This window comes from Ranitomeya imitator, chromosome 6, assembly GCF_032444005.1.
Source record: "Ranitomeya imitator isolate aRanImi1 chromosome 6, aRanImi1.pri, whole genome shotgun sequence".
Taxonomy (NCBI): domain Eukaryota; kingdom Metazoa; phylum Chordata; class Amphibia; order Anura; family Dendrobatidae; genus Ranitomeya; species Ranitomeya imitator.
Genome location: NC_091287.1, coordinates 570868559 through 570882967, shown reverse-complemented (window position 1 = coordinate 570882967; position 14409 = coordinate 570868559). Strand labels below are relative to the sequence as shown.

At 45.9% G+C, this 14409-nt stretch overlaps 1 protein-coding gene across 2 annotated transcripts in view; it reads right to left on the bottom strand.

Annotated features, from left to right (window-relative positions):
* Window positions 1-14409, bottom strand: part of MAPK15 (mitogen-activated protein kinase 15) — a 163968-nt gene that overhangs the window by 63317 nt on the left and 86242 nt on the right. For both annotated transcript variants that reach the window (XM_069732105.1, XM_069732106.1), the window contains exon 5: window positions 1831-1921. In XM_069732105.1, coding sequence (XP_069588206.1) covers window positions 1831-1921 — 91 coding nt within the window. The remainder of the gene's footprint in view (window positions 1-1830; window positions 1922-14409) is intronic.

Below are 14409 nucleotides of genomic sequence, written 5' to 3'. Positions count from 1 at the left end.
CTGGGACAGCTCATAGAATCCCACGGTATGCAGTACCATCTCTACGCTGACGACACGCAGATCTACCTATCCGGACCTGACCTCACCTCCTTACTCACCACAATCCCACACTGTCTGCTATTTCAGCCTTCTTTTCTGCTCGCTTTCTAAAACTGAACATGGACAAAAAACAGAATTCATCATCTTTCTCCCATCTCACTCTACCCCTCCACCAGACCGATCCACCAATGTCAATGGCTGCTCACTTTCCCCAGTCCAGCTTGCTTGGTGCCTTGGGGTGATCCTCGACTCTGCCCTCTCCTTCAAGGCACATATCCAAGCCCTTGCCTCCTCCTGTTGTCTCAAACTCAAAAATATTTCCCGGATCCGCGCATTCCTTGACCGCGACACCACAAAAACATTAGTGCATGCCCTTATCATCTCTCGCCTTGACTACTGCAACCTCCTACTCTCTGGCCTCCCCTCTAGCACTCTCGCACCCTTCCAATCCATTCTACACTCTGCCGCGCCCGACTAATCTACCTGTCTCCCCGCTATTCCCCAGCCTCTCCCCTATGCCAAGCCCTTCACTGGCTTCCTATCGCCCAGACTCCAGTTCAAAACCCTTACAATGACGTACAAAGCCATCCACAACCTGTCTCCTCCATACATCTGTGACCTCGTCTCCCGGTACTTACCTGCACGCAACCTCCGATCCTCACAAGATCTCCTTCTCTACTCCCCTCTCATCTCTTCAACCGCATCCAAGATTTCTCCTGTGCTTCCCCCATACTCTGGAACTCTCTACCCCAACACATCAGACTCGCGCCTACCATTGAAACTTTCAAAAAGAACCTGAAGACCCCCCTCTTCCGACAAGCCTACAGCCTGCAGTGATCCTCAACCTACTGAACCGCCGCACAACCAGCTCTACCCTATCCTAGTGTATCCTCACCCATCCCCTGCAGACTGTGAGCCCTCGCGGGCAGGGTCCTCTCTCCTTATGTACTCGTGTGCCTTGTTTTTTGCTCATGTTTATTGTACTTGTCTATATTTGCCCCGTATTCACATGTAAAGCGCCATGGAATAAATGGCGCTATAAAAATGTATAATAATAATAATAATTTTGGTTCTCATGTCCTCAGACAGTTCTCTTCATCTCTTTCTGTTCTCCATGCTTATTGTGGCACACACAGAAGCACAATGCAAAGACTGAGTCAACTTCTCCCCTTTCTATCTGGTTTCAGGTGTGATTTACATATTGCCCACACCTATTACTTGCCACAGGTAAGTGACAACGAGCATCACATGCTTGAAACAAGGTTGTTTATCCACAATTTTGTAGCACTGCCAACAATTTTGTTCGGTCCATTTTTTAGTATTTATGTGGAATTATGTCTAACACAAACAAACAAAATGAACATGTGTATAACGAAACGTGTAATTGCAATAATTTTCTGGGAGAAATACTTAATTTTCTGGACCAATTTCAAGGGTGCCAAAACTTTTGGCCATGACTGTACCCATCGCTACAGACTGAGGCGCCATATACCTCATTATATACAGCATTGTTCCCCAACTCCGGTCTGCAAGAGCCACAACAGGTCATGTTTTCAGGATTTCCTTAGTATTGCACAGGTGATTGAATGCTTGGTTATCCAGGTGATGCAATTATCACCTGTGCAATACTAAGGAAATCCTGAAAACATGACCTGTTGGTGGCTCTTGAGGACCGGAGTTGGGGAACACTGATGTACAGTACAATGGGGGGGACATTACCATATACCCATCACTACAGACTAAGGCGCCTCATACCTTACACATCAGTATATATAATAGGGGGAACTTTACCCATATACTCAAACACCAGGTAGATGTCTTTGTCGTTCTGAGCTCGGATGACATTCAGCAATTTAATGATGTTTGGATGTTCCCCGAACTCCTATAAATACAGAACAGATCACATGATCGGGTGACAGTAGTGATATCGTGTCCTATACAATCGTCAGAGACAAGCATGTGTCATGTGATCGAGACATCCGTAGTGAGGCCACATCCTATACTGGCACCGGAGAGAAGATTAAGTTATCAGGCATCTGTAGTGATGTCACGTTCTATACTGGCCCTTGGAGAAGATCTTGTGGTCAGGCATCCGTAGTGATGTCACATCCTATACCGGCCCCGGATATGATCATGTGAATGGGGCATCAGTAGTGATGTCACGTCCTATACCGGTCCTAGAGACGATCACGTGATCAGGTGTCAGTAGTGATGTCACGTCCTATACCGGTCCTAGAGATGATCACGTGATCCGGTGTCAGTAGTGATCTCACGTCCTATACCGGTCCTAGAGATGATCACGTGATACGGTGTCAGTAGTGATCTCACGTCCTATACCGGTCCTAGAGACGATCACGTGATCAGGTGTCAGTAGTGATGTCACGTCCTATACCGGTCCTAGAGATGATCACGTGATCCGGTGTCAGTAGTGATCTCACGTCCTATACCGGTCCTAGAGATGATCACGTGATACGGTGTCAGTAGTGATCTCACGTCCTATACCGGTCCTAGAGATGATCATGTGATCCGGTGTCAGTAGTGATGTCACGTCCTATACCGGTCCTAGAGACGATCACGTGATCAGGTGTCAGTAGTGATGTCACGTCCTATACCGGTCCTAGAGATGATCACGTGATCCGGTGTCAGTAGTGATCTCACGTCCTATACCGGCCCTAGAGACGATCACGTGATCAGGTGTCAGTAGTGATGTCACGTCCTATACTGGTCCTAGAGATGATCATGTGATACGGTGTCAGTAGTGATCTCACGTTCTATACCGGCCCTAGAGACGATCACGTGATCAGGTGTCAGTAGTGATGTCACGTCCTATACTGGTCCTCGAGACGATCACGTGATCAGGTGTCAGTAGTGATGTCACGTCCTATACCGGTCCTAGAGACGATCACGTGATCAGGTGTCAGTAGTGATGTCACGTCCTATACCGGTCCTAGAGATGATCACGTGATCAGGTGTCAGTAGTGATGTCACGTCCTATACCGGCCCTAGAGATGATCATGTGATACGGTGTCAGTAGTGATCTCACGTCCTATACCGGTCCTAGAGATGATCATGTGATCCGGTGTCAGTAGTGATGTCACGTCCTATACCGGCCCTAGAGACGATCACGTGATCAGGTGTCAGTAGTGATGTCACGTCCTATACCGGCCCTAGAGACGATCACGTGATCAGGTGTCAGTAGTGATGTCACCTCCTATACCGGCCCTAGAGACGATCACGTGATCAGGTGTCAGTAGTGATGTCACGTCCTATACTGGTCCTAGAGACGATCACGTGATCCGGTGTCAGTAGTGATCTCACGTCCTATACCGGTCCTAGAGATGATCATGTGATCCGGTGTCAGTAGTGATGTCACGTCCTATACCGGCCCTAGAGATGATCACGTGATCAGGTGTCAGTAGTGATGTCACGTCCTATACTGGTCCTAGAGACGATCACGTGATCCGGTGTCAGTAGTGATCTCACGTCCTATACCGGTCCTAGAGATGATCATGTGATCCGGTGTCAGTAGTGATGTCACGTCCTATACCGGCCCTAGAGACGATCACGTGATCAGGTGTCAGTAGTGATGTCACGTCCTATACCGGCCCTAGAGACGATCACGTGATCAGGTGTCAGTAGTGATGTCACCTCCTATACCGGCCCTAGAGACGATCACGTGATCAGGTGTCAGTAGTGATGTCACGTCCTATACTGGTCCTAGAGATGATCATGTGATACGGTGTCAGTAGTGATCTCACGTCCTATACCGGTCCTAGAGATGATCACGTGATCAGGTGTCAGTAGTGATGTCACGTCCTATACCGGCCCTAGAGACGATCACGTGATCCGGTGTCAGTAGTGATGTCACGTCCTATACTGGTCCTAGAGATGATCATGTGATCCGGTGTCAGTAGTGATCTCACGTCCTATACCGGTCCTAGAGATGATCACGTGATCAGGTGTCAGTAGTGATGTCACGTCCTATACCGGCCCTAGAGACGATCACGTGATCAGGTGTCAGTAGTGATGTCACGTCCTATACTGGTCCTAGAGATGATCATGTGATCCGGTGTCAGTAGTGATCTCACGTCCTATACCGGTCCTAGAGATGATCACGTGATCAGGTGTCAGTAGTGATGTCACGTCCTATACTGGTCCTAGAGATGATCATGTGATACGGTGTCAGTAGTGATCTCACGTCCTATACCGGTCCTAGAGATGATCACGTGATCAGGTGTCAGTAGTGATGTCACGTCCTATACCGGCCCTAGAGACGATCATGTGATCAGGTGTCAGTAGTGATGTCACGTCCTATACCGGGGTGCAGGGGTGCATTCGTGCACTGTTATTCGTGTTTTTTTATTCAAAGTACTTTTTTTTTCTAAGTACTCGGCAGTTATAACATGGCAGAATATAATCAAGCATCTCTTCTCTCTTCATACAGGTAAACATATCATTCATTCTCTGAGCTGAAATATCCTGCATGTCTATTGCTCCAGTCCCTGACAGCAAGCAGCTTGGATGGTATCTGAGTCATTCTATCTTCGGCATTGAATCCTGCATATATCTATATATGTTAGTCATCCTATTATGCATTTGTTTGTGTTTATAGATATTTAATCTGACTTTTGCATGTCCTTACTCAGAGAGATCACATAACTGTTTCAAAGTGCTTTATGATCCATGTAGACCTGGACATTTGTTTATCTGATCACTACATTTATTGTGTCCTGTTGTCTCAACTGAGTTAGATTGATTGCTAACGAGCTTTAACACAAAAAAAAAAAAAAAAGAGATCTAAGGGCTAGCCTTCTATAAATGTAGATGTAGCTTGGGGATGCATTCGTGCAGGGGTGCATTCGTGCACTGTTATTCGTGGTTTTTTTATTCAAAGTACTTTTTTTTCTAAGTACTCGGCAGTTATAACATGGCAGTTAGACAGAGCAGGAGACAGGTAAGAAAAACTAAATCTAATCCATATTCACTTGAAACAGCACAAATACTCACCATATTTATTTGTATAATCTATATCCTGGCTGCTGCATTCACTCACATTCACCGCCCTCGCATTAACTCTCTACACTCCATCCATATCGGCCCCTCTGTCCTTCCCTCTCCTATGTATAGCACTCATGCTCTGTTCACATTGCTTAACAGCACAGATCCATTCAGTCCCAACATCCAACACAAGAGACGCTCTCACAAATCACTTAACCATCTGCTCACTCTTTCGATCCTCCTTCTCCTAGTCGCTGGAGACATATCTCCAAACCCCGGCCCCCCATGTTATAGCCAGTCAAACCTCCCAATTGCTACACCCAGAAACCCCTCTAACCTTATTAATATTCCCTGCATGCCTTCTGTCTCTTTGAATTGTGCCCTTTGGAATTCTCGCTCTGTGTGTAATAAACTCTCCTTCATCCATGACTTCTTCCTTTCTAATTCTCTTAATCTCCTGGCTCTTACTGAAACCTGGATCCAGCAGTCAGACACCACCGCTGCTGCTGCTCTCTCATATGGTGGACTACACTTTTCTCATACCCCAAGATCAGACAACAGAGCAGGTGGAGGCGTTGGTCTGCTCCTTTCACCCAAATGTACTTTCCAAGTTATCCCCCAAGTACCCTCACTTGTCTTCCCTTCCTTTGAGGTCCATGTGGTCAGACTCTACGTCCCCTTCTCCATGCGAGTGGCGGTGGTGTATCGTCCTCCCGGCCCCTCTCATCAGTTCCTGGATCACTTTGCCACCTGGCTTCCACACTTTCTCTCCTGTGACACCCCCACCCTTATCATGGGTGATTTCAACATCCCCATTGCCTCTCCCCTCTCCCCATCTGCTTCTCACCTTTTATCTCTATCCTCCTCTTTTGGCCTCTCGCAGCATACTAACTCTCCAACACATGAAGATGGAAACTCCCTTGACTTGGTCTTCTCCCGACTTTGCTCAGTGGATGACTTCACAAACTCCCCTCTCCCGCTCTCTGACCACAACCTTCTTTCATTCTCTATCAAGAACTGCCATCCCGCTCAGGTCACCCCCACTTTCCACACCTATAGAAACATACAGGCCATTAACACCCAGAAACTTATGATGAACTTGCAGTCCTCATTGGCCCCTATTTCCTCCATCTCATGTCCTGATTCTGCATTGAAGCATTACAATGAAACCCTGCAAAGTGCTCTGGATGAAGCTGCTCCTCCTATACATAAAACAACTCGGCACAGACGGCAACAACCGTGGCACACGCTGCAAACACGTTTCCTGCAGCGGTGCTCCAGGTGCGCAGAACGTCTGTGGAGAAAATCTAATCTACCCGAAGATTTCATCCATTATAAGTTCATGCTAAAGACATACAATTCTGCCCTTCACCTCTCCAAACAAACCTACTTCAACACCCTCATCACCTCCCTGTCCAATAATCCTAAACGTCTCTTTGACACGTTCCAGTCCCTACTCAACCCAAGAGAGCAGGCCCCAACCACGGATCTCCGTGCTGACGATCTGGCCAATTACTTCAAAGAAAAAATTGACCACATTCGACAGGAAATCATCTCCCAATCTCTTCATACCATGCACTGTCCTCCCTCCCCCACTGCATCTAGTTCACTCTCTGACTTTGAAGCAGTTACAGAAGAAGAAGTAAGCAGGCTCCTTGCATCTTCTCGCCCGACCACTTGCACCAGTGACCCCATTCCGTCACATCTCCTCCAGTCCCTTTCCCCGGCTATCACCTCTCACCTAACAAAAATATTCAACCTTTCCCTCACTTCCGGTATTTTTCCCTCCTCATTTAAGCATGCCATCATACATCCATTACTTAAAAAACCATCCCTCGATCAAAACTGTGCCGCTAATTATAGACCTGTCTCTAATCTTCCCTTCATCTCTAAACTTCTCGAACGCCTGGTCCACTCCCGTCTTACCCGCTATCTCTCAGATAACTCTCTTCTCGACCCTCTTCAATCTGGCTTCCGCTATTTACACTCTACTGAAACTGCCCTCATTAAAGTCTCTAATGACCTACTAACAGCTAAATCTAATGGTCACTACTCCATGCTAATTCTCTTGGATCTCTCTGCAGCATTCGACACTGTGGATCATCAGCTCCTCCTCACTATGCTCCGCTCCATCGGCCTCAAGGACACCGTTCTCTCCTGGTTCTCCTCCTATCTCTCTGACCGATCCTTCACTGTATGTTTTGCTGGTTCCTCCTCCTCTCACCTTCCCCTTACTGTTGGGGTTCCTCAAGGATCAGTCCTAGGCCCCCTACTCTTCTCGTTGTATACTGCCCCTATTGGACAAACAATCAGTAGATTTGGTTTCCAGTACCATCTCTATGCTGATGACACCCAATTATACACTTCTGCTCCTGATATCACACCGACCTTTTTAGAAAACACCAGTGATTGTCTTACCGCTGTCTCTAACATCATGTCCTCCCTCTATCTGAAACTAAACCTGTCAAAAACTGAACTCCTCGTGTTCTCTCCCTCTACTAACCTACCTTTGCCTGACATTGCCATCTCCGTGTGCGGTTCCACCATTACTCCAAAGCAACATGCCCGCTGCCTTGGGGTCATCCTTGATTCTGACCTTTCATTCACCCCCCACATCCGATCACTGGCTCGCTCTTCTTACCTGCATCTCAAAAACATTTCTAGAATTCGCCCTTTTCTTAATTTCGACTCTGCAAAAACTCTGACTGTTTCACTTATTCATTCTCGTCTGGACTATTGTAACTCTCTACTAATCGGTCTCCCTCTTACCAAACTTTCCCCGCTCCAATCTGTCCTGAATGCTGCAGCCAGGATCATATTCCTCACCAACCGTTACACCGATGCCTCTACCCTGTGCCAGTCATTACACTGGCTACCCATCCACTCCAGAATCCAGTACAAAACTACTACCCTCATCCACAAAGCACTCCATGGCTCAGCACCACCCTACATCTCCTCTCTGGTCTCAGTCTACCACCCTACCCGTGCCCTCCGCTCCGCTAATGACCTCAGGTTAGCATCCTCAATAATCAGAACCTCCCACTCCCGTCTCCAAGACTTTACACGTGCTGCGCCGATTCTTTGGAATGCACTACCTAGGTTAATACGATTAATCCCCAATCCCCACAGTTTTAAGCGTGCCCTAAAAACTCATTTGTTCAGACTGGCCTACCGCCTCAATGCATTAACCTAACGATCCCTGTGTGGCCTATTTATAATAAAAAAAAAAAAAAAAAAAGGTTCCTCGCATCATGTTCTCATTCACTTTATGCAGTATTAGCCCTCTGTGTCTATACTGCTACATACTTAGGCAGTTAACTGGTTCATGCAGCTTTACATGAACACCCGAGCCTTACACTATGGCCGGTCCGAATAACTAAAGCAATTGTTACCATCCACCTCTCGTGTCTCCCCTTTTCCCCATAGTTTGTAAGCTTGCGAGCAGCAGGGCCCTCACTCCTCCTGGTATCTGTTTTGAACTGTATTTCTGTTATGCTGTAATGTCTATTGTCTGTACAAGTCCCCTCTATAATTTGTAAAGCGCTGCGGAATATGTTGGCGCTATATAAATAAAATTATTATTATTATTATTATTATATACCGGTCTCAGAGACGATCACGTGATCAGGTGTCAGTAGTGATGTCACGTCCTATACCGGTCCTAGAGATGATCACGTGATCAGGTGTCAGTAGTGATCTCACGTCCTATACCGGCCCTAGAGATGATCACGTGATCTGGTGTCAGTAGTGATGTCACGTCCTATACCGGCCCTAGAGACGATCACGTGATCAGGTGTCAGTAGTGATGTCACGTCCTATACTGGCCCCTGGAGAAGATCTTGTGGTCAGGCATCCGTAGTGATGTCAATCCAACACTGGCCCCAGAAAACATCTTGTGGTCAGGATAAGTAGTGATGTCACGTCCTATACCGGCCCAAGAGACGATCACGTGATCAGGTGTCAGTAGTGATCTCACATCCTATACTGGCCCTAGAGATGATCACGTGATCAGCTGTCAGTAGTGATGTCACGTCTTATACCGGTCCTAGAGATGATCACGTGATCAGGTGTCAGTAGTGATCTCACGTCCTATACCGGCCCTAGAGATGATCACGTGATCAGGTGTCAGTAGTGATCTCACGTCCTATACCGGCCCTAGAGATGATCACGTGATCAGGTGTCAGTAGTAATGTCACATCCTATACCGGCCCTAGAGATGATCACGTGATCCGGTGTCAGTAGTGATGTCACGTCCTATACTGGTCCTCGAGACGATCACGTGATCCGGTGTCAGTAGTGATGTCACCTCCTATACCGGCCCTAGAGATGATCACGTGATCAGCTGTCAGTAGTGATGTCACGTCTTATACCGGTCCTAGAGATGATCACGTGATCAGGTGTCAGTAGTGATCTCACGTCCTATACCGGCCCTAGAGACGATCACGTGATCAGGTGTCAGTAGTAATGTCACATCCTATACCGGCCCTAGAGATGATCACGTGATCCGGTGTCAGTAGTGATGTCACGTCCTATACTGGTCCTCGAGACGATCACGTGATCCGGTGTCAGTAGTGATGTCACCTCCTATACCGGCCCTAGAGACGATCACGTGATCCGGTGTCAGTAGTGATCTCACATCCATACAGGGCACGCAGGGTTTCCACAACTTTTCAATTATGCAAATTGGATGTCAGTGCAATAACAATTACATACTTTGTTCTCCTGCAACCTCATGGACAGTTTGTGTCTTAGGGTCTTTGGTCACTGACATCAACCTCAGACCCCGATCATCATTAGTTGCCAGGTGCCCTATTAAAGGGAAACTACTTAAGGATGTTGCACATTATTAAGCAGCCACAGGTTTCCAGCAATATGGGAAAGGATCTCTGCGTGACATACAGCTGGCTGTGTAAAGGCAGGGCTATCTGCAAACATGGCATATATATATATACACAGTGGGGCAAAAAAGTATTTAGTCAGTCAGCAATAGTGCAAGTTCCACCACTTAAAAAGATGAGAGGCGTCTGTAATTTACATCATAGGTAGACCTCAACTATGGGAGACAAACTGAGAAAAAAAAATCCAGAAAATCACATTGTCTGTTTTTTTATCATTTTTTTTGCATATTATGGTGGAAAATAAGTATTTGGTCAGAAACAAACAATCAATATTTCTGGCTCTCACAGACCTGTAACTTCTTCTTTAAGAGTCTCCTCTTTCCTCCACTCATTACCTGTAGTAATGGCACCTGTTTAAACTTGTTATCAGTATAAAAAGACACCTGTGCACACCCTCAAACAGTCTGACTCCAAACTCCACTATGGTGAAGACCAAAGAGCTGTCAAAGGACACCAGAAACAAAATTGTAGCCCTGCACCAGGCTGGGAAGACTGAATCTGCAATAGCCAACCAGCTTGGAGTGAAGAAATCAACAGTGGGAGCAATAATTAGAAAATGGAAGACATACAAGACCACTGATAATCTCCCTCGATCTGGGGCTCCACGCAAAATCCCACCCGGTGGGGTCAGAATGATCACAAGAACGGTGAGCAAAAATCCCAGAACCACGCGGGGGGACCTAGTGAATGAACTGCAGAGAGCTGGGACCAATGTAACAAGGCCTACCATAAGTAACACACTACGCCACCATGGACTCAGATCCTGCAGTGCCAGACATGTCCCACTGCTTAAACCAGTACATGTCCGGGCCCGTCTGAAGTTTGCTAGAGAGCATTTGGATGATCCAGAGGAGTTTTGGGAGAATGTCCTATGGTCTGATGAAACCAAACTGGAACTGTTTGGTAGAAACACAACTTGCCGTGTTTGGAGGAAAAAGAATACTGAGTTGCATCCATCAAACACCATACCTACTGTAAAGCATGGTGGTGGAAACATCATGCTTTGGGGCTGTTTCTCTGCAAAGGGGCCAGGACGACTGATCCGGGTACATGAAAGAATGAGTGGGGCCATGTATCGTGAGATTTTGAGTGCAAACCTCCTTCCATCAGCAAGGGCATTGAAGATGAAACGTGGCTGGGTCTTTCAACATGACAATGATCCAAAGCACACCGCCAGGGCAATGAAGGAGTGGCTTCGTAAGAAGCATTTCAAGGTCCTGGAGTGGCCTAGCCAGTCTCCAGATCTCAACCCTATAGAAAACCTTTGGAGGGAGTTGAAAGTCCGTGTTGCCAAGCGAAAAGCCAAAAACATCACTGCTGTAGAGGAGATCTGCATGGAGGAATGGGCCAACATACCAACAACAGTGTGTGGCAACCTTGTGAAGACTTACAGAAAACGTTTGACCTCTGTCATTGCCAACAAAGGGTATATTACAAAGTATTGAGATGAAATTTTGTTTCTGACCAAATACTTATTTTCCACCATAATATGCAAATAAAATGTTAAAAAAACAGAAAATGTGATTTTCTGGATTTTTTTTCTCAGTTTGTCTCCCATAGTTGAGGTCTACCTATGATGTAAATTACAGACGCCTCTCATCTTTTTAAGTGGTGGAACTTGCACTATTGCTGACTGACTAAATACTTTTTTGCCCCACTATATATATATACACGTTGGAATGGCGTTACAGCTACACACAATATACTTATAGAATGAAGGGAGTTACATGTAAAACTATGTAAAGCAGTTAATACAAGAGAAGATAGTATTCTGCTACAGATGGATCTGGATAAGTTGGAAACTTGGGCTGAAAGGTGGCAGATGAGGTTTAACAATGATAAATGTAAGGTTATACACATGGGAAGAAGGAATCAATATCACCATTACACACTGAACGGGAAACCACTGGGTAAATCTGACAGGGAGAAGGACTTGGGGATCCTAGTTAATGATAAACTTACCTGGAGCAGCCAGTGCCAGGCAGCAGCTGCCAAGGCAAACAGGATCATGGGGTGCATTAAAAGAGGTCTGGATACACATGATGAGAGCATTATACTGCCTCTGTACAAATCCCTAGTTAGACCGCACATGGAGTACTGTGTCCAGTTTTGGGCACCGGTGCTCAGGAAGGATATAATGGAACTAGAGAGAGTACAAAGGAGGGCAACAAAATTAATAAAGGGGATGGGAGAACTACAATACCCAGATAGATTAGCGAAATTAGGATTATTTAGTCTAGAAAAAAGACGACTGAGGGGCGATCTAATAACCATGTATAAGTATATAAGGGGACAATACAAATATCTCGCTGAGGATCTGTTTATACCAAGGAAGGTGACGGGCACAAGGGGGCATTCTTTGCGTCTGGAGGAGAGAAGGTTTTTCCACCAACATAGAAGAGGATTCTTTACTGTTAGGGCAGTGAGAATCTGGAATTGCTTGCCTGAGGAGGTGGTGATGGCGAACTCAGTCGAGGGGTTCAAGAGAGGCCTGGATGTCTTCCTGGAGCAGAACAATATTGTATCATACAATTATTAGGTTCTGTAGAAGGACGTAGATCTGGGTACTTATTATGATGGAATATAGGCTGAACTGGATGGACAAATGTCTTTTTTCGGCCTTACTAACTATGTTACTATGTTACTATGTTACATTGGGGCATTTCATGGGGCATAAATTGGCCAAGTCTTGTGAGCCCATCAGCCGTGGCATGGTCCTTTTCTGCCTGTGGCCTCCTCCCATCATCAGCCTAAGGCCAGAGACACACAAGCGTATCATATCCGATGTGATATGCTAATGACCCGCGGCTCCTGCTCTGCTGCCAGCGGGAGCCCAGTGTCCGTGATCTGAGGATCGCAGCACAGCGGAGAAATTCATTTCTCCATCTCCTCCTGACGTCCATGGGAATCTCACTGCACTTGGGTGACATCCGAGTGCAGTGCGATGTTTCACACACCCCTATAGACTTATATGGGTGTGCGATCCAAAGTTCGCATCCTGGTGCTTTTTTCCATCCATTCGCGATCCGATCAGAACAGGAAAAACAAAACTCCACTGAGGTCACAAACATTAAGGAACGTGATTCCAGCTCATCCGGCTGCTCCATGCTCATCCACCTGGGGCCCAGACTCCGGCCTCGCCCTGGCCTCACATCAAGGAAAATACAAAAAAATTGGAGTTCGGCTCTACAGGACTGGATTTTTCCTTTTCTTTTTCAAAAGAAATTATAGTGCGTACATGAGAAAAATGTACATGGCTGTCAGATAACACGCAGGCCTTTACATGGCCGCCATGACCCGGCCGACGCGTTTCGCCTGCACTCGGCAGCAGGACTCGGTCAGATAACACGCAGGCCTTTATATATTCTTTACAAGGTCCAACACAGATGTTCTGAATTCACCTAACAACTGGGTGTTACATGTAGCAAATACTAGAAGGACATTGCAGAACCGCAAATTATTAGTGTCCATGAATTGTATCACGGCGCAGGTGAAAATGATAAAAAACACATGCAATAGTGCGATGGCGAAATAAGATTAAATCAGGCACCAGAATAGAACCCCAAAGTGTATGTAATAACGACGTGATACAATTCTACCATGTTCTGAAGCTGAATGTGAATTCTACCAAATATTTTTTTTTTTTATACTAAAAAATTATTTTTATTGAATATATAAAAAATGTGTAGTGTTGGTGTTTCAATTCTTATTGGTTTTTTTTTCCAATTCCTTATTCAACATTATTAAAAAAGAATATAAAGTGAAAACACAATACAAGCATTGATAAATAAATCTGAATGCCTCCCCGAAAATGGGAAACATTCCCACAAGGAACATGATCAATGAACTGATAATACAATAGTCGCAAAAAAAGAATAAACTTGCTGAAAAGCCTTATGCCATAAATGTATCGTGTGTATATACTACGGAAACATACAAAGCTGACACTGTGCTTTATAATATTGTTACATGACACATAGAACGCTGATACTGATTCGCGCCGTTCTCATAGAGCTTCATGTTTGCATATTGGACCCCAGACGTGGCTGCAGAAGCTCCTCCATCTCATCACCAGGCTGCTCGGAGGATTGTTTAGAATTGAGAGTCCTCAGTGGTTGATGGCTGCTCCGGAGGATTATTTAGAATTGAGAGTCCTCAGTGGTTGATGGCTGCTCCGGAGGATTATTTAGAATTGAGAGTCCTCAGTGGTTGATGGCGGCCCCGGAGGATTGTTTAGAATTGAGAGTCCTCAGTGGTTGATGGCTTCTCCGGAGGATTATTTAGAATTGAGAGTCCTCAGTGGTTGATGGCTGCTCCGGAGGATTGTTTAGAATTGAGAGTCCTCAGTGGTTGATGGCTGCTCCGGAGGATTATTTAGAATTGAGAGCCTCAGTGGTTGATGGCTGCTCCGGAGGATTATTTAGAATTGAGAGTCCTCAGTGGTTGATGGCTGCTCCGGAGGATTGTTTAGAAT